Here is a 23,556-nt window from a genome sequence, read left to right as displayed (position 1 = left end):
TTCATTAAATATTAATTATAATATATTATACATAATAACGCTACATATTATACCGTATGTTTATAGTACATTGATCAGAAAAGAAGCTATTACAGTAGAAAACAATTTTATTTTTAAAAAAGTCTTACATCCTAGGCGAGTAGCTTAGTAATCCGTTGCATAATAATTATCCGTCCAATAATAATTCATGGGTTCGCCATATTGACCACAGACTAAAGAAGCCTTGTCAACGTTACTGGACAGATAAAAAAAATGCGAAACACCCATACAATAAATAGATACGTGCGCAACCTCCATTAAATAAACGCGGTGATTCGATATTCAAATTGAATTTTATATTTATTAAATTATAAATTTGATGAAGTGTGCTCTCTTGTACAATTGTGCGGTAGTTATTGAGCATAAGTTTAGCACTCGGCCCAGTTTGTGCTCCCGACGTTAGCAATAATGTTAGGTCACTGAGGAGTTTCATCGCGTCTGCCTTAAATATAAACACCTAAATATTATATTGTAACCTATCTAGAGGCATACCTTAAAAACAATAGCATGACAACCATCCATCGAAAAACGAAGCCGTACAAATGAAACCTTTTTGTGCTTAATTCGAAAAATACTGCCACGAAATTTTCCTCGTCGCCCGGAACAACGTAATAGAACGCATCAACATTTTCATATTAAATAGCAACACAGAATGTGAAAGTTACAAATGCCTTAATAATTTAATTCCTATAATTAGTCCTTAATCTAGGAAAGTGAACCTGGGACCAGCCGTGGGGTCCCGTTGGATGTGTGGCGGGTTGTCGGCGTCAGTAAGTACTATTTCTGTGAAATGATATTGTGGTACTTAGTTATCTCAAAATGCACCAGATCTCAAATACACCTCGTATAGAATATTTTCAACACTCTTTGTTGACTTATAAACAAATCATTGCAAGTCAGTCTTCTTCTGACAATGTGATATAGGCTGAAACCACAGCGACCATAGAAAGATACCTCTTTCTATGTGAAATGATACATTTTGAGGCAACTAAAGTTATCAGCACGATCGTCAGTAGCCTCGTTCTAAGTTGTATCAAAGATCATTCATAAAAAAAAAATTAAATATAGATAAATTGTGTTGAATTATGAATTCGATATAGTTATCGCAAAGCGGTGCGTCGTAATTGTTTTGTATATCTAAATAACAAAAGACTTGCATTCCGTAAATTTCTATAATAAGTTTTCTTATTTGCGATGACTATAAATTCAATTTCAAATTAAAAAAAAACTTTACATACTGTTCTCACTGTGTTTTTTGATAATTGGAAAAAAAAAGTTAACTGTCAGGCATTATATCTAATGTGAAGGATAGACGTGGTTTAAATTTACCACTACCCCCATTGATTTATGAAAAAAGGAAAAATTATGCTCTGCTTTTAATTTTTATCTCTTAGTGACTTGACGTCGTAGCTTACACAACATTGTAGAAATAAGAATTATTTTTAAAACCAATCTCTATAAAAACATATCGTCAGAATTTTACCGGCGACATTTGGTTTATTATATTTTCTTATAGCTGTACGTACAGTAAATATTAAACATTATTACATTTAGTCCGTCGCCACTCACAATATATTAGTTCCAATATATAATGTGCGTCGTGCGCACAAATCAAACACGTAACCACTTACCTACAACGAAAGTGTGATAGAATTCGCAAACGTCATATAATAAGTATTTAACCGCTACAAAGACGAGGAAAACAGGAGGTAAACAATAACGGTCTTACAAATAAACTTGGTATAAAGTTATACCTGAGAATAAACCAAGAATATGCAAAATATTTTGCTTCTTATTGGTTTATTCGGACGTATAACGTTTTCTGCGTTTATTTGCAAGGCTGCTTCGGAACATTCGGAATACTTCTGAATTGTCACTGTATTCACAGTATTGTTAGCGCTATAGGCAACATTTTGAATATTCTTGGCTTATTCTCAGGTATAACTTTATACCAAAGTATTTGTGAGGCCGAATGGATTTGAATTCTATTTTTATATGCCATATATTATGCCATTTTGAATTCTATCTGTCAGTTACTTTCATCATAAGCAAATGGCCCTAAGCGGCAACTTAAGCTATACAAAGTATACAACGAGTCATTGAATTAAGACACAGCATTCATTCATAGCCACTTAAGTTATATTTTTAAATTAAATATTTAGAATACCGTTTGCGAGTACGGTATGTCTATACACGAATAGATCATAAATTAGTTTGAAAATAACAATAATTTAAATTATATAGGTATATCATCGAAATAAAAATTCTCATTCAAATACACACTGATTAGTTAATAATAATATTTGGTTCCATAATTATTTTCCCGAAGTTTTAATTTGTTTTCCCGAAATGTGATTAATTCATATCTGAAATTAAATTTTAATCATTAATATATAATAAAACCGATTGTAATGTTAGATTTATAACATCCTAAATAGCTTATTCCCTATAAGTTTAGTTATTTCCCCAGTTTAGTGGCTGGAGAACAAAAAAAAATTGAAGTTCTGCGTACAGTAAGTGCGCGAGTTGAATGCAGAGTTCAGCAATGTGATAGTGCTGTGACCTAATTATAAAATATGATGATGATGATCATGACGTGTCGATAAATTAAAACAATGCTTTAAAAGTTTACCATTTTAACGTAATAATTAATCTCACTTTTTGTCCTGCCTTTCTTCAAAAATGTGATTTGAAGACTAAATTATTTTTCGCCATTTCTCTTTTTTTGGAACGGAAACTGATTCGGATTAGTCATAAAAATCAAAAAAATATCAGGGGATCGCAACTTTAGGTCTATCGCAGACGTCAGACTATCCGTGGCGCACTTATTAGTCTGTGATAATAAAACATTTAGAATTATATTCAGTACCGCAAACGACGCGCAAAAAGTCTGACACACAAAATATCCTCGTAGATCTGACAGACCGCGCCGTACAAAATAAAATATAATTCGCTAACGCAGACTACGCTCACTTTAGTCTGTAGTCTGCACTTGCTAGTGATTGACATGGCGCTAGACATCGATGTATCGATGTTGATTCAAGAAATAGAAAACAGACCAGCACCAAAGATGTATCATGACAGAAATTTAAAAAGAAAATTGTGGGATGAAGTGTGCAATATTATATTGATATAGTTTTAGAGCTGAATGTTTAACATGAAACAGTCCTTTTAATAATCTTTATTTCCCATCTATATTTGAACGCAAAATTCCTTTATTCTTCTTCCATTGCGTGTACGTCTCTAAAGTTCTAACTGTGAGTCTGTAATATATCTGCCAAAGATATTTTGCGCGCAATGCAGACTTTTTGTCAGCCGCAGACTCAAGGCCCCGACTGCATTCAACTCGCGCGCAATATGTGTATATATATATATTTTTATATTTAAAGGCCGCTTTCGATATTCAATCGCAATTCGTAACTGGCGCCAAGATTAATATTTTAACCAAATGTATTTTGGCATTGTGAGTTGGCTCAACGCAGACACGCCGCTTTAGTTTGCCTACCTCCAGGTTTATCACGAGGAGTTTTCTGACCTGATCACATTATTATGTTAGGTTTATTTAGTTGAACTCCTGGAGCAGGGCTTTCATGGTCGCTTAAATGGCACTGCTCGTGGTGGTGTCGTTTCCAAGATATGAGCGTGGGAAGCGATGGCTAGTCAATGCATCATGCGTGAACGGGCGCTGCTTGTGCATCACAAGGTGGTTGGTTCGTTCTTCGCGGATTTTTATTAATACAATGATAATATACGATTTTAAATTATTAGTTTTCAATACTTTTTATTATTTACAGTGTATGCGAATTGATATCTCTACTACAACCGTTGCTCTTTACAGTTTTTTTATGATTTATCACTTTTCCTTTTTTTTTAATCAAAACGTTTTTGAGTAATTTTGGTACAACACTTTACATACATAGTATAAAATATAATGTAAAATGCTGAATCTGTAAATATAGATTTAAAAGAGAGGCACAGAATTTCTTGACACCTCTTCTCATTTAAAGCTCAACTTTCCCGAAGTGGTGGTAAATATTGACATTCATGTACGTATAGATGATCAAAAAGAACGCGTTCATCTTCTTTAAAGATCGGCAGCGCTCCATGTTTCCTCCGGTACTGGAGGGAGAGGGGAGAGGGTAAGGGCAGTAAGTTGATCACTTTCAACCAGGTTTGTACTCTTACACAAAAATATCAATTATTGGGGCGTATTGATATTTTTAGCTAGATATTTGTATGGATGTGGCAGATTAGCGTTTTTTTGGATCGATTGATCATAAAATCTGGATCCTAAATAGTCTTAGTGATTGAATATTGGAAGCGGCCGTTAATTGATATTTTTTTTATTATTATTTTTAAAAAGTGACTTAAGAGTTTTCTTTTTTTGAATGATATGTTCTGATAAGTTGTACAACAGTTTTGTTATTATCGCAAGTATTATTTATTATTACAAATATACATAGATATAACAAAATCATTGTAAAAATAACTTACCAAGCCACAGAAACAAACGAAGCCGCGGCCGCCTTCAGTAGACATCGTAACGGCTACGCTAATCGTATATATATATAGTTACAATACAATTACATATAAATATATCGTGAACAGTGCGTATCACTACCCACGAGTAGTTAAATGCTTTCGTTCTGTTAGGAGATTGTCTATTTAAAGAAATAAGAAAGCGATAGCAAATTCCCTGTGTTTTCTGTATTCTATTTTCAAAAATCGGGAACGTCAGATCGAATAGTAGAAGAACAAGGTCGCACCCCGAGAATATGAGTCTTAGCTCTGCGATGCGACACAATTTCATTTTTCTTATTAAGGTACAAAATTTCAGGATTTTTAAGTAAATCTTATCAATAACGATATATGGGGTGCGAAAGATAAAAATGCGGGTAGAAAAAGAGGGTTTTGGGATATAGGGGGTTTCTGAAGCGAGAGTGAGACAGTGTAATTAGTTCCAAATGCGCAGGAAAGAGTCCCAAGATCCGGTGGCGACCGCCATTCCGTTTTCGGTGACGCCGAGACACGAGACACGGTTGTCGTGGCCGGCCAGTATACCTGCAACGAACAGAGGGCACGATTAGATTAACTTGTAAATACTAAGAGCCAATTGTGCACCTTGTGATAGATTATATACAAGAAAGCGGGTTTGCAAAAACATCTTAAAGTACAATAACACACGGAAATATATTTTAAATGCACAGGTATTGTAACCATCATAAATATATTATGTAATGTTTTTCTTTTCATATTCCTACATAGTGTAATTATGGAAAAGAGATGAAGAACCTCAATTATAGTTTCACTATGAATATGTATTACCCATAATAATTTTGATACACAAAGGCTACTTTTTACTACTCTAAAGAAAATCTACCATCCTTGGAAAATAACACAAAAATTATTCTTCATGCAAGTAGTATTCACAAATTTAATTATACGATATCAAAGAAAACCAGTGTCAGTATTAGTATGCCTTAGGTGGTATATAATATAGTTATTTGAAAAGATTATTAATAATAATAAATTTTTGTAATTTGTAAAATTAAAAAAATAAGCTATTAAAGAAATAAATCTTGAACGTTAAACGATATATATAATTGATTATGAGTCAATACATCAATAATAAATCGATATAGAAAGGCCAAGTGGATGTAATACGAGTGTCAAACGTTAGCAGTATATTACATACTATACTGTTCGAAACGAACACGTAGACTCACTTTAGCGTTCGCTACGTAAAAAAATTTAAAAATACTTTAAATGCCATATTGCTCAGTTGGAAACAATAATATCAAGTGTTGGAAGTCAATATAAAGCAAAGAGGTGTCGTCGGTCAGTAACGACTAGACGTCGAGACATTATTGTTAGTATTCCTCATCGGAACAAGGTGGTCGTATTAACTACACATGCTATGGTGCGACTCACCGGCGCGCTCGCTCTTCATGGAGTCCCACACGTTGCAGTTGAAGTCGTCGTAGCCCGCGAGCAGCAGGCGCCCCGACTTGGAGAAGGCCACGGACGTGATGCCGCAGATGATGTTGTCGTGCGAGTACATGGCCAGCTCCTGGTCGGCGCGGATGTCGAACATGCGGCACGTGGCGTCGTCCGAGCCCGTCGCGAACGCGAACCCGGACGGGAAGAACTGGATGAAGGCATTTACTTTATCAAAATTGATTCCATTACAATTATTTTTGATGTCACTTCGTCAATTTTTTAATTAACTACAGAATCCTGTGCATAATATCATTATATATCATCTTAAATTAGTCCATTCGTATGCATTACATGTGTGCGCGCGTGTGTGTGTGCGTGTGTGTGTACCGACCGTGACGGCGTTGATGTCGCTCTCGTGGCCCGGGAAGGTCTGCTTGCACTGGCAGTCGCGGATGTCCCACAGCTTGGCGGACGCGTCGCAGGCGCCCGACACGAAGGTGCGCTGGTCGGGCGCCAGCGACAGCGACATGACGTCGCCCGTGTGCCCCGTGAACTGGCCGCACTGCTGCCCCGTCTCGATGTCCCACAGGGCGCTGCGCACGCAACCGACCGAATCAAAATGACGGAACTACATGATAATTAAGTTATTATATTGAAACATTCGCATTGCCTGATATGGGCCAGGTATTATATCCAGCCGGAAGACATACATCCACTTCTGGACAGAGGCTGACCTCATCAGACGTATTCCGGTGATCTTGACCAGATCGTCAAATAGTGTCTTGCATGTTACGTTTCTCGCATTTCTTGTCTCGCAAGCCACTTTGTGAAATCAATTACCGGCTACTGTTTTTCCGAACCGATGCGACTTAGGGACTTAAAGAAAAAACATATTCCTACCTTAAAGGCCAACGCATCTCTTGATACCTGTTGCGAATGTAGATGGGCGGTTGCCTCACCACTCCCTATCCTGTAAGCCTTTTTCCCGTTTACCCCCCTCTTACATATATAAAAAATGTAACGTTTGTCGCGGAAATCGTACTTATTACTACTATACTCGTATATTGGATTAAGCTGTCAGCCACCAGTGTGCGAACAGTATTATAGGTAAGAGACGAGTTGAAAGCAAGGTCCACAATACACCTGTTGATGAAAACTGTTTAATTTTCGGTAGCTGTGTTTGGGAGTACGCTCTAGACTTGAATGACAACTCTTAATCATATTGATATGGGCAAACAGCAGCCAGCATGTGCAACCACAATCAGGCTGTGCGAAAGACGCAATTGTTGAAAGCCAGACATCAACGTGGAGGATGAAATTTCGCACTGTGACATCATAATAAGATGGTGGTGGTGAGATTCGAAGTAGCGATCGAAACAAAACACATCTAATTTGTACATCATCTTTCCCTTGGTCGTCCGTACTATCAATTCAACACTATGAAAACACCAATTGATACGACGCAGTCCTATTTCCTATTTTTACTGCGAGAGTCAACAATTTTATTTACTTTGACCGGCTCGGGTTCGAGTTCAGTTGGGATCTGATGAAAATATATATAGCAGCTCGTCCCAATTTCGTCCGGTCGTTGCGGTTGAATTGGATAAATAAAAATATATAAGGATTAAAAGCAAAAGATTACGTAGAAAATCATAAGAACGAAACGTGTTACCATCTCACATAACACAGGCTTATATATATGCTTAACTTGGAGCAACATAATTTGTGTAAAAAGTGTGTCAATATTATTATTATTATCTCTTACACTCGATACGCAACATATACTCTTTCACTTTCTTTCATCTCGTTAGTGGACGCTGCAAAAACGATTAATAAAAACAACACGAGAAATAGGATCAATAACAGCGACACTCGGGTCAAACATGATCTAAGGTCGAGCTTTTCAGTACGTAAACAAATGAGTAATAAGCACAGAGAGACGTGTCGGCGACAATATATTATTATTATGTAAACCTGGCGAAGGATAACTCAAAGTCAAATAATTAAAAACTTTGCTCTTGAATACCTACTCAACTCTCAAAAAAACTATCCAGGCAACATTTCTTGCATAACACAAGTAGGTTTCCTTCAAACAACCTTCAAATTGCTATGTAGTACATGTTTGTATTATGATTATTCGGTGATTTACATTATTATTTCATTGAAAGCATTGTAAGTAGTGTACAACATAGGTTATATAAGGCTTCAATCAAAGAATGTATACAATAATATTGTTATTAAATGATGATTATGATAATAGCCTAGTCCTGTTGTTTTTTTGTATTTTATATGAGACTTACTACAATTGTGGTAGTGACAAGTAATGGGTATAGCCCTCGCCAAATTTCTAATTCGCCCTGAAGTTGCCACGTGCACATGTTTTCGCAGATAATATGTCCATTCCGTATTCGCCCACCGAGACCATATTTTTCGTTGCTCTTACAAATGTTCCTAGCAATGTCGGAGGAATCACATGAGAAGTACCCATGGTGTATCGTCACGGAAATGTCCGCAAGTAAAGCACATATTCATCTGTATCATGAACAGGTGAATACCTGTGAATGTTTCTTGCCAAAAAAAAGAACATCAAATAAACTACACACAAAAAAACTACATTAAACATCGTGAAAGATTAAAATATAACTGAGAATATAGAAACATAAAATGAGATCTATTTGTCCAACCTAAACTAATAAGGACAATTATTTATCCTGCAAAACAGATAGTACATCATTAGACTTAAGAATCGATTATCTAATGATACTAGAACTGAGATTTTTTTACACGCAAACAGTAAATAATTAAGGATTATATATTATTATAATAGAATATTTGAAAGTGGGCGATTGGCGATCTTGCGCTGTTTCTTCGTAATAAACAATAAATTTAAATTTATCGATACGTGACGCAAGTAGTTATATAATATCAAGAACTGTTGGTGCCGTAAATAGGATTTTGAAATTTTTTTTTTAAATTTTAATACTAATAATATGTGTTTATCGTGTATTGTATTTTACAATGTACACATATCATATTCATACCTACAGCGTTTTTTACTTGAGTACAGTAAAGTAGTCGTAACGTTGGAGTATTTATCTTTTGTATCACCTTGTATCCAGGGTCGTGCATTCCATATATGCCTTTAGGCATTGCCTACGTCGTTATGAAAGTATTATATAAATAAAAACAGTTACTCCAATACATATATAATAAAAATAAAATATTAAATAACAGAGTTAAATAAGTTTAATTTCATTCCGTTATTCTATAACCAAACTTCTCTTGAAAACCGACTCATTCAATATTTCCTTACGCTAGATACTAAGTTCGTACGGTAGGCAGTCCCGATAATGCATATACGACGCAACGAGAATTTCATAGAAGGAGAATCGACAAGGAGTCGCGAACCATCCCTGTTCCGCCGCATTCGACAGCGAACAGCGCTGTACGCGGCGGAACAGCGCCGAACGCTCTCTATAGCATTCGCATAATAAAAACACATTTATCCTCATTTATGCTGGTTTGCCGCGAAAGCAGAATGGACGCGGAAATCTGAATCGACGCGTACACGTACACGTACACACGTACGTCTCCATACAAAATTGTTGTTTTCTATGGACAAAAGCTGAAAAGAGCTGAATAAGTGCGCGTAGTACCTTATACGATATTCAGCAACGTATGGTGCGTTCGGTAGTCATGCCTACTAACGAATTGAAGCGAGATAAACCGATAACTCCCGAGTCCACACCCACATCTGTCTCACTCCCTCCCTCCCTCCCATATTAGGAGTTTATGGCAGTTTCGGGTTTTTTGTCTACATGAGTATCATTAGAGTTAATAGGTATATTCATTGATTAATAATTAGTATTTTATTTAAGTTCATTCCGTCATCCGTGACCCGTGTAAAGATTTACTGTGATAAAAAGTTGCTGTGTGATTTGTGTTTAAAAAGAGAAATTAAAATATTTGTGTGCCGGTTATGATAAAGGCAGAGGTTTCAATAATAAATAAAATCAAAATCGTTTCTTTTAATAGACTAGAGTGCCTACCATCAACTTTTAATAAGCAATGCGATTCCGATACAGTCCACCTAAACTGAATCACTAAAATTCGTACCATGAAGTGCCTTTTACTGAATGGCGTTTCGATCGCTTATTAAGAATGAACGAAATAAATTTGTCTATGGTCCGCGGTGTGAGAAAGAGATGACACTCTACAGTCACACAAACGTTTCAAAAAAATATTACTTTATTTAGTTTTCAATAATAATATTATAGGTATTTTTCAATATCATAAATGCATGAAATTTTAGATTTGACAGTGAGTGATTACAGTATGTGTAATCTTAGTTTTTATAGAATTTTAATAACAAATATTTATTGTTAAAAAACGCATGCTTATGCTATTGAGATAAAATAGGAAAGCAGTTAAAGGTATACTTGTACCTCGAATGACAAAAACTTCAGTATGTAAGATCTCAAAACCTAGTAATGTCCGACTAAAGCTCGGGTCTACGACTAGTTGGATCTACAGTGCTTACCTTGCTAGAAAACCAATGCACGCAGGCCACTGCTTGTATCAAACTATATTATAACAATAGCAATTTAATGTGAAACAGTGACGATTAGAACCGTTCCAAAGTAAAATTTATATCTGACATTCATGTGTTTTTGCATGCAAATTATACCTAAATTATTTTTTAATTTTAATTATATATGTTCAGTTTTCAAAGTTTTAATTAGTTAATTCTTCCCAGTTATTATATCCACTTCAGAAGTAAAAGATTTAGTACACAAATAAAATTTTAAAACAAAATTTTATGAACGATGCGGGACTCGAACCCACGACATCTCGCGTTCAGTGCTAGTGCTGTCCCAATTGAGCTAACCGTTCGAGTGACGTATCGCTTTAAAATCTTGTATGCTTTGTTCAACTCTCACGTTGTGATTAACTGTTACTTCGGTCAAGTAAAAACACTTAAATTGTACTGAACTTTGAAAAATACCTACATATAAGGAGCTACTTTTAGTAACTTCGACATCCTCTGCATTCGACAGACAAGAGCTCAACAGACTATTTTGTCTGCGATGTGGACAATTTTTAACATGGTAAAAATGTTCTTCTCAAAAAGCAGTACAAAATGACTACGTAGAGATCAGAAACCCGAGTTCTACCGTAAAGTCATAAATATGACATTCTTATCAGATGGCCAAAATATATGGTTACAAATGAAAAACGTTGAATTTTTCGGACAAGTGTATAAAATCATATCGCGGTATGCTTCAACTTCAACAGCGAATTACGTGTTATGGTTATGTGTAATGCGTACGTACCAGGTCATATCTCCAGAGCTGGTGAGGATCTGGTTGTCATCGAGGAACCGGCAGCACGACAGGTAGCCCGAGTGACCCGGAAGCTCACGGGATACACGCACGTTGCCTTCGCGGGTTTTCAGGCTGTTGGACATGTGGTACATTTATTTTACTTACAATCAACAAAAACAACAAAAATAAAACAGTTAAAATTCAGGCATTTCACCCATAAATTTACAAACAATCTTAACCTAAATTACATTACAAGTTCAGTTTAATTTGATTTTAATTAAAATACAGATAAACAATTAATATATGTCATATAAAAAATGTTACTCAAGCGCAACGCAAAATAATAACCCCCTTATTCATAATGGTCCGCTAACTTTAAACAGCCGCTAAGGAGTATTTTTTCTCATTCTGACTTAGGTCAATAGAAGAAGACAGAGTGAGAATTAGCAATGCTTTAAGTTAGCAGACTATTATGAATGAGTGTATACTTTTTATTTCAAGGTAACAATGAGTGTCTTAACTTTTTTATAGGCGTAGAGTTGAAGCACTTAAAAAATTCGTGGATCCCACTACTTTGTGATCGAACTCACGTCCTCTTTACACGCAAAGATGTTGAAACCAAACTTTTTTTTTTATGTTTAAGGCTTTGTACTCTTAGCCCAGTGAATATTCCAAAGGAAACAATATGTAGAGTTACCTATAAATGGAGCAAATGTTGTCTAGGCCGCCGCACGCCACGTAGGAGCCGGAGGGCGCGTAGGCGCAGGTCATGACCCACGACGAGCGCAGCGGGATGGCGTGCACCTTGTTGGTGGTGTGACTGTCCCACACGATCAGCTTGCCGTCCTGACTGGCCGACACCAGGTTCCTGGGCACGGCACAAACACGTCACTTGCGTAACATTCGTTTATATACAACATACATAGGACAATAATAAAGGCACCACTGATGTCTGGCGTTTACCATTTTAACAAGTAACAGTTAATTAAAATGCTCGAAAAATACCTTTATTTGTTTATAGTATGTGTGGATTTGATGCAGTACAGTAGGTACTCAATAACTTTTTTTGACTTACGCGTGTATTTTTGTCTCGTTACTTAACGTAATATTGTAACTAAAATGATTTGTAAAAGAGGAAGCTGTAAATGTTGATTTAAAATAAGTATCTTGCCACTTCTTCGCATTAAAGCTCAACCCTCTCCGAAGCAGTGGTAAATATAAAACGAAAATAAACTTTTGCCACTCATAAGTATAATTTCCTTCAAATACATGAATAAAGTGATTTTGATTTGATTTGATTTAAAAACCGCGAGATCTGCTTCTCGCACAATTCTCCCTTATACAATTGCTTAAATAAATTGGGGGACCTTCAAGCAAAGAGTTATACTTGTTGTCACTTCAAAGGCAGGTGATCTCTTTGGAACTCGGGTTGCAGATGTCCTTGAGAACCACTAACCTGTTTGTACGCTCTAATACAAAAAGGACATTCGAGTTGTTATGTATAACAAACTTATGCAAACATGATTACAATTATTAGTAAAAACCAACCATTATTTTTTTTACCTTAATTTATTTGATGTTTTTTTGGAAAAAGTATCTCCAAAGACATTATAGTCAGCAACCACACATTCATACAATTTTAGAGACGTTCTATGTTCGTACCTTGAAAGTTAAAACCTTAGAGCTAAGATAATTTATACGTCTAGACTCTTCTAATCTCTTGCTGCGAGAGGACCGATGAAAACAGGCCAGGTTTATTACTTTAGTGTACGTGACAAGCCGCGTCTTACACTGGCAATTTGTATTTCTCTTTGTGTTAGTGTGCGTGCATTGCTTCAAATAGAGGTTAGCTGTCAACCTCAATATTTGTCGACGTTTTCACAGCTGTCGCTGTCTATGTAGACGTATAATTAATGATGTAAGCTTAAAACGTATTCACGTGTATATATAATTTCTATTGGACGCTAGAACAGTTCTTGTCGGAAGTACAATCAACTATCAATCGACATCCACCGACGGAATGCATTATACATTACTCTGTATACAAACGCGCTCTCGAAACGATTCGGTTGCGGAATCGCGAGAGATGCGAGCGGAGTGTGCTATATTTTGTGGAAACAACAACAGAATAAATAGCACTTTCGTTAGCACCATCATAAAAACGAGATTCTCTTTTTTTGTATTTCAAGACAATCTGGATTATTCATTCACTATGTATAATATTCTGATAATCATTGAAAAACACCTTCAAATAATAAATACAGGCGAAGCTCGTACGTATCATATTTTCATATAATCAACTCGTTAGGTCGTTTTATTTGCGTTGCGTCATTTACTCCCATAAATATGTATAATAGAGGATCCGAAAAGGGAACCTATTCAAATTCAAATATTGTTTATTCAAAATAGGATTTAGAATCACTTATTGAACGGGCGCAAAAAAAACTCAGCAGGCATCGTTTTTATATCAAATTATAATAAAAAATCGGCCAAGTGCGAGTCGGGCCGACCGAATGAAGGGCTCCGTAGCAACAAGTAACAAAGTTGGTGTTTTATTTTTATATTTTACTGGATTTTTAGATTAAATGAAAGTTAAATTGCGGTTAACGATTTATGACGTATTAAAAAAACTACTAACTAGATCTCGTTCAAACCAGTTTTCGGTGGAAGTTTGCATGCTAATGTACATCATATATTTATGTATATATATATATATACATATATAGTGTACGACTGTTTTTATTTATTCGGATATTGTTACAAGGCCTCTGTTTGCGGCTTATATGATTAAGTCGTTTAACAGCCCCGATAATGATGATGGTCTTATTTGAAGATAAATTTTATCTAGGGTTAAAAACCAAGAGAAAAGAGTCGAGAACTTTTGTGTGGAATAATGACCACTAATGTAATAAAGTTCTTCTCAATGGGCACCTAATTCCGTGATAAACCGGCGTGCAGCGGCGTACGTTAACGCAGTCATGGATTATTTTAAGACTGTAAGCGGAATGGATTAGTGAGTGTTTGTTTTACGCGAAACTATATCGCGCTCGATATATTATATTGTAATGATTCGCGTAAACACTCAATATTGTGGTTTGTTACAAGCGTCATGTCAATATATTCACCATATTTATTATCGACAGAACTGCCGAGAGAGCTGTTGGTACTTAAAAAGCAGCCATAAGGGATTTTTCGGATATTTTGACGCTACTGATTTCAATACATATAGCAGCTATGCTAGGTATATAGCTATATATACAAACAATATAAAATTATATAGCTATATATACAAACAATATAAAATTATATAGCTATATATACAAACAATATAAAATTTTTGTTCCGATAGTATCATATGATGAAGTGGAGGAACTGATAAAGTTCAGAATACGCAATTAGGTTCCTTGTTATTATTATAAAATAATATAATTTCTTCAGAAGGTTCAAAATATCGCAGTAACACCTGTGGATTCCTCTCTCCGTAAAGAAAATGATATTCAGTTTCACACATATAAAGAGATCTTTTGAGTTTTGGTCATCGAATTTACAAGAAAGTTGACTCCTAATTTCTCATTATATTCGAGATGAGCGGGCGCGGGGTACTTATTATGGTAATTGATACGCCCTGCCCATTACAATGCAATACCGCTCAGGATTCTTGAAAAGCCCCAAACATTCTGAGCGGCACTACAATTGCGCTCGTCACCTTGAGACATAAGATGTTAATTCTCATTTGCCCAGTAATTTTACTGGCTACTGCGCCCTTCAGACCGAAACACAATAATATTTACACATTACTGCTTCACGGCAGAAATAGGCGTCGTTGTGGTACCGTGATAATATAGCCGGCATCCTGTGCAAAGGAGCTTCCCACTTGTAAATATAATAATATAGCTCAATGTTTATAAGAAGATAGTCTTGCATATTTGTATAACTGATAATGTTTGTCTAAAATGATTTATGGCCCGTTGATTCCAATGAAACTTATAAAAATAAAGAAATAACTATCATATCTATTCTGATTTTTCTTAATGTCTTTATTGCATGATTATAGCGCACGATACTCAAGAATATATACGGACGGACAGGGGAGTCTTAGCTGGGTTATCGTTGGTTACCCTTCGAGTACGATACGGTACGGTAACGGTGCTAAAAAGCAACTCACTACTACTGAAGTAAATTCAATAACAGCTTAAAACGGAATGTTATATTTAAATAAATACAAGAAATTGTATTTTATTTAATTTAAGCTTTTATAATATATAATTTAGACTGCCATGGAGGCACAGCGGTAACATAAATATAGACGATGTAATATGAGTGCGATATACCACAGACGACAACACTTTAGGGCGTAGAAGATATTGTATATATACAAAAACGTGAGTCCTAAAAAAAACAGAATTTTATAAAAGCTCTAGCGATCAGACATCTTTACTTTCTTAGCAGGAATTGAAATGTTGAAGATGTAATACAAATATATAGATCACTACGATTCTATCGTCGTCCAATAAGGACTCACTCACGGAGCGCGCGGGGAGACATGCGCAGTTCGCACCCAGCGAAAAATCATCCTTCATTTCGCAATACAATGTTCGCAATTCTATTGGGGAACCAATTGTTCAGTTCCGAGCGAGCGAGGTTTTCGCATCAATAACAAAAATATAACAAATACTATTCAAGAATATTCGAGACAAATTGTCCTTTGCCACAATAATAATTATTCGCGACCACTCGGCTCAACGCTCTTTGATTTCGCTATCGGGTTTTACAGATAGAAAGGAATGACAACTATTCTACGACTCTTTTATACGAAAAAATTTAAGCGAAACGACGCCTTTGCCAATATCAATACGCACTATGTACAATTTACTTTCCTAGAAACTATTCACCTTGCGGTTGGTGACTGATTGGAACACACTCAACACACTTCCCGTTTCACTGGAATACACGTAACTACGCCATATTACAAAATACGAAGATCTTTTTACTCCGTGATGTGACTTTATAAGCTGGGGCTTGAACGTAAATTAAAATTTACTGAATTGCAACATGCTGTATGCTGTGTGACATAAAAAAGTTTATTTAAATAATAGATTACGACAGCAGAATATTACATTATTACAGGCTTTGGAGTTTACTAATATACTGATATTTTAGCTTGAATTATTATTTGAAGGAACAAAAGGTTTAAAAGACCTTACACATATGCATAGGTATTCCTTGCTAATACATATTATTATGATCTAGTTGTTGTCGTCTGATTATTCGTTCGTCAAAAAAATGTAAAGCACATTATTATTTGTTTACATCATGAGCTGCCTGCCCACTACTGGTCATAGGCCTCTCCCACTGGCTGGTCTCATACACGTGTTGCCAGCAACTCTGCGAATGTGGTTACTCTTCCTAGTCGGTCTCTATTATACACTCGATAACACGTCACCCCAGTGGTTTTGTCTGCGACTAATACAGCCAGCCCACTGCCACTACAGCTTGTTTACTCTACGGCTACTTAGTTCTCGATAGTATCACTTCATTTCTTATATTGTTATCCTTCAGAGAAATTCCTAGCATGGTGCTTTCCATAGCGAATCCTTACCAAAATTACGTTTCTTAAGATTTTCTAATAATATTTCTTATTTGATAAGTAGCAAGTATATCAGACGGGAAGGGGTCGAAGTCGTAACAGGGTGCGTTACAACTTGCGCTTTTTTGTGCTTAGATAAAACTTAAACGCATAAAATTATCCGATAGTTTACTTGCATACATCAGGTCACAGCAAAAGACACGTATTAGACAGCAGAATAAATACACATAGAAACATCGCCGATATGTGGTTGCGATATTTGACGAAACTATCAAATTACCTGGAATCACTGCCCCAGTGCATCGCGTAGATCTTCGCGAGATGACCTCGCAGTGTTCTACGAGTGCGCATCTGAATTCGTCCAATCGCGTCCATGTTGGTCGTCGCCTGCGCGAGCGACGTGTCGCAAGCCGATTTGCGGGCATCCTGTAGAGGTAACACATTGAAAGTTTAAATAAAACAAATGTAAATAATTCTGCAGTATAGCAGTAGCACAAAAATCACTTTGTCATTTTTGAAAGAGGAAATACAAAGAGTGCTCGCTCACACCTAACGGATTTGTGGCAAGATGAAGCGACACTGTAAGCTGTTGCTTTAGATTATCTATTTACTTCAATGCTGAACTTTTAATCTTGTTAATAGATTGAACAATTTCTAATAGAACGCGACATTTAAGAAATGAGTGTCATATTACAAATCAGGCTTATAAATAATTTTGAGTGCAGGATCAGAGGAACAAGACACCATAACGCTGCATGTTTACAACTGTCTACAGCATTTTTGCGCACAGGTTATACATAATTTATTTTTATTGCTTTAATATCTAGAAATAAGAATAAAAATAAACAAAGTTCTGAATTTACTTTCATGAGTAAAAAATGGGAAGATTAAAATCAATGAAAATACATAAAAATAGAGATGATTTGTTAAAAGATACTAAACATCCATATTTTACTTTTTTTTCATAATATATAACTTTTAAAATAGAGTTAAACTATTTGAAAATGAACAGTTTAATTTTCCTGTCAAGTTGAGTAGAAGTTTCACATGAATAAGATCCTTAACTAATTGTTTAATATACCAATTTAATATGCAATGGCGGCATTAATATACTTTTAGGATCGACAATGGCTTCACATTTAAATTTGTATTTTCCTACTTCGCACTCAGTACGTATAAACCAATGTACCAAGTGTATAAAGAAATGCACATTAAACCTATATGGAAGTCAGTTACGTGCTTCAAATAACCACAGTCTGGTCTGGTCTATAAGAAAAATCGGGGCACGCTATAAACTCACACTCATAAACATTTGAATACTATAAAAGTGGCTAATATTCTCTGAAGTTTGAATATGGATATTTTCATGGTATGGGGCTGTCTGTCCGATTTTTTTTTGCGAATTTCTGATTTTGGATTATGACATCGTTATATTGACATTACCCTTGTGATTGTAAGTAACAGCGATGGGCATGTATTAACCAGTGGGTAGCCCTGTGTAGCCTAGTGGTAGGATAGCCCTGGCTCGTACCAGCAGCCACAAGTACTTAATAGCAAAAAAAACACGAAACCATGTTATACTTATGTAAAAACGAGGAAGATGTGTATTTTTATTTGCTTAATCAACTTAAAAACTACTTAACCGATTTTAAAGTTCTTTCAAAAGTAAATTGCTAAAATTTTACTGAGGAACAATTATTTGGGCTGTATTTATTAAAACTTCGGGCGAGCGCGGTACAAATCCTCAACAAACTTAGCACCTCATTCAAACAAGTTTAAATTTATCTAATAAGAAGAACATCATAAAATCACATAAAATCTAAACCAGGGGATTGGTGCCGCGAAGTCTCAATGTGTGATTGGGTGGAAGTTCCAATATTTCACGAGCAGTAGATTCACACGAATCCACTGCGGCGGTTGCTCCAGGGCTACCGTGGTCGCCCTGATAGACAGCGAAGTATGCACTGGTGATCCAGTTGTCGGAACTGACAGACTGATCTGAAGAGGTTTCAATAACCTTCGTGCTTAGATATCCTCAGAACAGTCTGGTGCAGCGGGCAATGGGCAAACCTCTGCAACTATCTGCCCCAAGAGAATTGTCATGCAAGTTATCACACAGAAACGAAACCCCATGACGAGAAGAAGAACGGTGGTGGTTTAAACTTTCCAAATTTAATTGTTGTAGGTACATGTACGTTTCATCCCGATAAGTTATTCAGCCGAACGTGGGCACAAAATATATTAAAACGAGTTATTATATTTTCAGCGACACATTACTCGCAATTCGATATTTATAACATTTTATTTAACGCAACTTATTACCTGCTGCTTCGTTTGCATTAAATTGGGTTAAATCCCACTCCTCAGGAAACTCTCCAAAATGGATGGTGAAATGATGATCCTAATAATTTGTTCATCCAGAAATTTAATTTTTTTAATATCAGTATGCATCACATATTTTATGATATAAGTATGTTATATTGTATTAATTGTTATTTACGAATACATTTATTACATACACGCGAACGTAACCCGACCTTGTCTACACTCTGCTAGTTCTCACAAATCACACACCGTCTGACGTACCGATAAAACTATTCGATATTTTCATTTCACATCGGCCATTCATCACTTAGAGAAATTACTGTAAAAGCGATTCTATTTCGGGTGCTTACAGTTTATATTCCCTTGACACAATTATAGTGCCGCAAGTGGAAAAATACAATGGCGAAACTACAATCTGAATAAAGGCAATTATTGCTTTATTTGTTATCCTCGTAAGTAAGCTTGGTATGAATAATAATTTTTATTATAAATAATTGATTATTGATCCAAATGACAAATGACAAATTAGTTGTTTGCTACGTAAATAACTCTAAGTTACTGAAATATTAAACTCACAAGTTTACAAATGCTTTATTTGGTCATGGGTTCTATTTCCTGCATGGAAAGATGAATCATAATGAAAGATGAATGAAATATTTGACACTCTTACTTCTGGACCTTGCTTTAATGCACTAGATTAGAAGCTGATAGGTTTCTAAAGTGATCACGACATTCCGAGACTTAGGCTGAGATCTATAGAGCGTACCTAGACTTTGCTCAGACTTTACTTACGTAAATCTTTGCTGAGTATAAGCTTAGCATTATCTTTGATTTCGTTTTTATAGTAATTTGACACCTGAGATTATGCTCAGCTAAAGCTAAGACAGCCCAACATAATGGTCAAGTTTGGGTTTTATCACACTCAGCTAAGTTTTACGTAAGTAAGTCTGAGCAAAGTCTATGTAGGGTAGGGCGGGGCTAGTTGAGCAATTTTTCACTTGAGCGGCTATAGCTCCTCAACGATAACTCTTAATGTCTTGTTCTGCATACTGATCAATTACTAATTTATCCCTTACCAAAAGTGTCCATAGTAATTATTTCTAGCTAGTTGAGATTAAGAGCTACAGCTGTTTAAATACCGAAAGTCATGTTTGCTCAACATACCCCATGGGTGAGGTAAGTTGAGCAAGGATATGGGGCAAATTGAGCACTCAGATGGATTTAATGTTAACTAGACACGAAACCAAATTTGTTATTGACAATCATCTTTTATTTATAATTTTTATGGGCAAAACGACAAAACTAAATTATTGGAATAATGTACTCATGTCATTGTTGCAATTGACACTAACGATAGTAAGACCACCACCAGGCTCACATTTTGTATGAGCCCATTTTCTGCAAACTTGACAGTGTATGCATGTTTCTCGCGTGATAAACTTTAAACTTCCCAGCTACAATCTTATTTGGCTTCAGCACAGTGGACACTCCTGTCTCATCCAAATATCTGATACACTGAATCCATGTTTGTTGAGCAACTATAGCTCTACTAGCCCCACCCCTAAATTTTAAGACAAAGGTGACATTATGAACAATCTGTTAGAATTATACGCAGAACCTTATATGTATCAAAAGTAGAATAAATTTATCATTGTATAACACTTACCCGATTGAAAACAAATGAAATCTGACTATTTCAGACGAAATATTTCTGTTTACAACTATTTTACTCTTTGTTATCAAAATAAATAATGCAGTCATGTACTTTACTGGATCGACGTGTCACGTGTGCGGAGTTCCGAGTTTCCGAGATATTTTGATTGCCCAACTTGCCCCTACGCTCAACTAGCCCCGCCCTACCCTACGCTGTATAGATCTCAGCCTCTGTACCTACATCTGTCAACTGCCATAGAATATTATGCAGTGGCGATGTTCAATTAGTAAGCAGTTGTCAAGGGCAATTTTTATTCGGGCAAGATTATCAGTTTCATCGCACGTTTTCCCCGAGTCCGAAGATAATAATTCCACATGATTCGATCAAAAACTAAATAATATTATGGTTGACTTTTCATGTAAGAAATTTCAATTCATGGAAAATAGGAATAGGCCAGTAGATGCGGATCCACGTATTTAGATTGGCCTATTTTAAGGTACCTAACCATAATATTCGGTTTATTTATTTATTTATTTCTTTTTATGGAAGAGGAGAACAAACGAGCGTAGGGGTCACCTGATGTTTAGTGATCACCAGAGGAATCATAAGAGCATAGCCGGTCGTTAAGGAAGGTGTACGCGTTTTTTTTTTGAAGGTACCCATGTCGTATCGTCCCGAAAACACCGCACAAGGAAGATCATTCCACAGCTTTGTGGTACGTGGAAGAAAGGTCCTTGAAAACCGCACTGTGGAGGACCGCCACACATCCAGATGGTGGGGATGATGTCCTAACTTGTAGCGTATCGTGCGAAGGTGGAATTCGGCGGCAGGAATCAAGTGAAACAGCTCTTCTATACACTCCTCGTGATAAATGCGGTAGAAGACACACATTCACGCAGATCTAGCCGTTCACAGAGCACTGGATAGCCTTGCGTTGCACGCGCTCAAATGGCTGGAGCTGATACTGGGGCGCACCAGGCCAGTGATGACTATTTTTTTCTATTAAACTTACCCGAATGGCATTTTTGAGGGTTTCCGCCTCCTGGCGCAGGCTGTCCAACTCGTTCATTGTGGTACGCAGCTCGGAGACCTTCAATCAACTACCGGTTCCACTAGCGCAGGCTGCTACTCACTCTGCAGTCTGCACCGCGACCAACCTGTAACAAATCAAGCAACATTATTAAATATAATAAGAGGCTCCTTTCCACAGGATTGGTTTTTTTAAGAATCCTGTGCGACACTGCATTGTTCTGGGCAGGTCGTATCAATTACCATCAGCTGAACGTCCTGCTCGTCTTGTCCGTTATTATCACAAAAAACAGTCAATTATGTTGGGGCAAAATGTGCATTTTATTATTTTAGCTTGGCTTAAACATTATGTTAATTTACAGATGACAAAAATACTAAAATGAAATGTTTTTGTATAATAAAATGTTGAGGCGATAGCCTCCTAAACCCAAATCCCCCAACTAAATATTACGGAAGTGATATAGTTGGTAGCGACTGATGACAAATATTAAAAAAAAATGTATATAAACAGGTATATTGATTGGTCACTGAACTACGCTAGGTAGGTGGTATGCAGTACTCGGTTGAAGTGTTCAATGGAGTATACTATAACATACGATAACAGTATTTCTTCCATTTGGAATTTAAGGGAACCAGACACAAAGCGCAGCAAAAGAAGGTTTCTGACAATAGCCGCACCACAACCTAACTTTGACTAAATCTTATAAAATTCAGCACCCAGGTTTAGTACCTGATTGTACCAGACCAGATTATTGTGTAGACCAAATTATCCTCAAAATTTCGATTGATTCCTTCTTTCACACACTATCCATTAATTTTGACCACATTAATGTCGACCTACATCTGTCAACTGCCATAGAATATTATGAAACAAGAATGTATGAAACAGTTACGGTACCCTTTGGATAGATTGTTAAAAAAATATAAATAACTAGCTGACCCGGAAGACTTTGTGCTGCCTCAATAGATAAATAAAAGTTTAAAAAATAAACTTAAAACAAACAATTATGAATCCTTTTTTTATTAAAACAAATAAAAAAAAATGCTCGATATGAATGAAATTTTAGATAAAATATATTTTTTATAATGTTTTGTGGTGCGGTTAGGTTCAGAAATTTTATTTTTTGACAAAACTTAAGATGTATCAATCCACATTTTATAGTTTGTTGTCAAATGTCAAATAATATAATATGTTTGTGTTCAGAAATTTAATTTGTGACAAAACTTAAGATTTATTAATTTCAATGACGTTCTATACAATATATAGACAATGCACCTCATACAAAATCAAATCGAAATATGGTACATCATGCCACAAATGACACCATAATAACCTTAGACTGCTATGTCTATACAACTCTGCGTTTACTCCAGTTTTTTTTAAATATTATTGGTCAATAGGCAGCAATGTAAACACAATTTCAGTTTCAGCTGTGTATTTTGAATTAAGAACCCGATTTGTACAGTGACATAGGTGGAGTAGGAGTTAGGTATTTTTTAAACCCAGACGAAAAAGATGGTTGCTATAAGTTTTACGTTCGTCAGTCTGTCCCGATTTTCCGATCAAGATCTGTTCAGTCGAGGGTTTTTTACGTTTTTAATCATAAATCAAACTCATGTTTTAAATGGGAAAGTTTGTATGTTTATTTCTTGGCTTG

The 23,556-nt window shown here is 36.0% G+C and overlaps 1 protein-coding gene across 3 annotated transcripts in view; it reads right to left on the bottom strand.

Moving 5' to 3' along the window:
* Positions 1–23,556, bottom strand: part of LOC126979777 (guanine nucleotide-binding protein G(I)/G(S)/G(T) subunit beta-1) — a 46,130-nt gene that overhangs the window by 4,950 nt on the left and 17,624 nt on the right. The window contains exons 2-9 of one of the 3 annotated variants that reach the window (XM_050829309.1): positions 21,882–22,026; positions 17,171–17,316; positions 12,001–12,171; positions 11,313–11,435; positions 6,371–6,572; positions 5,971–6,187; positions 4,534–5,100; positions 994–2,405 (exon numbers count right to left, since the gene is read on the bottom strand). In XM_050829309.1, the coding sequence (XP_050685266.1) occupies positions 4,994–5,100; positions 5,971–6,187; positions 6,371–6,572; positions 11,313–11,435; positions 12,001–12,171; positions 17,171–17,316; positions 21,882–21,938 (1,023 nt within the window). In that variant the 5' untranslated portion in view covers positions 21,939–22,026 and the 3' untranslated portion in view covers positions 994–2,405; positions 4,534–4,993. The remainder of the gene's footprint in view (positions 1–993; positions 2,406–4,533; positions 5,101–5,970; positions 6,188–6,370; positions 6,573–11,312; positions 11,436–12,000; positions 12,172–17,170; positions 17,317–21,881; positions 22,027–23,556) is intronic. The other 2 variants (XM_050829308.1, XM_050829307.1) reach the window with 2 other exon arrangements.

Source organism: Leptidea sinapis, chromosome 4, assembly GCF_905404315.1.
Source record: "Leptidea sinapis chromosome 4, ilLepSina1.1, whole genome shotgun sequence".
Taxonomy (NCBI): Eukaryota; Metazoa; Arthropoda; class Insecta; order Lepidoptera; family Pieridae; genus Leptidea; species Leptidea sinapis.
This window is presented reverse-complemented; position numbering and strand designations above follow the sequence as displayed.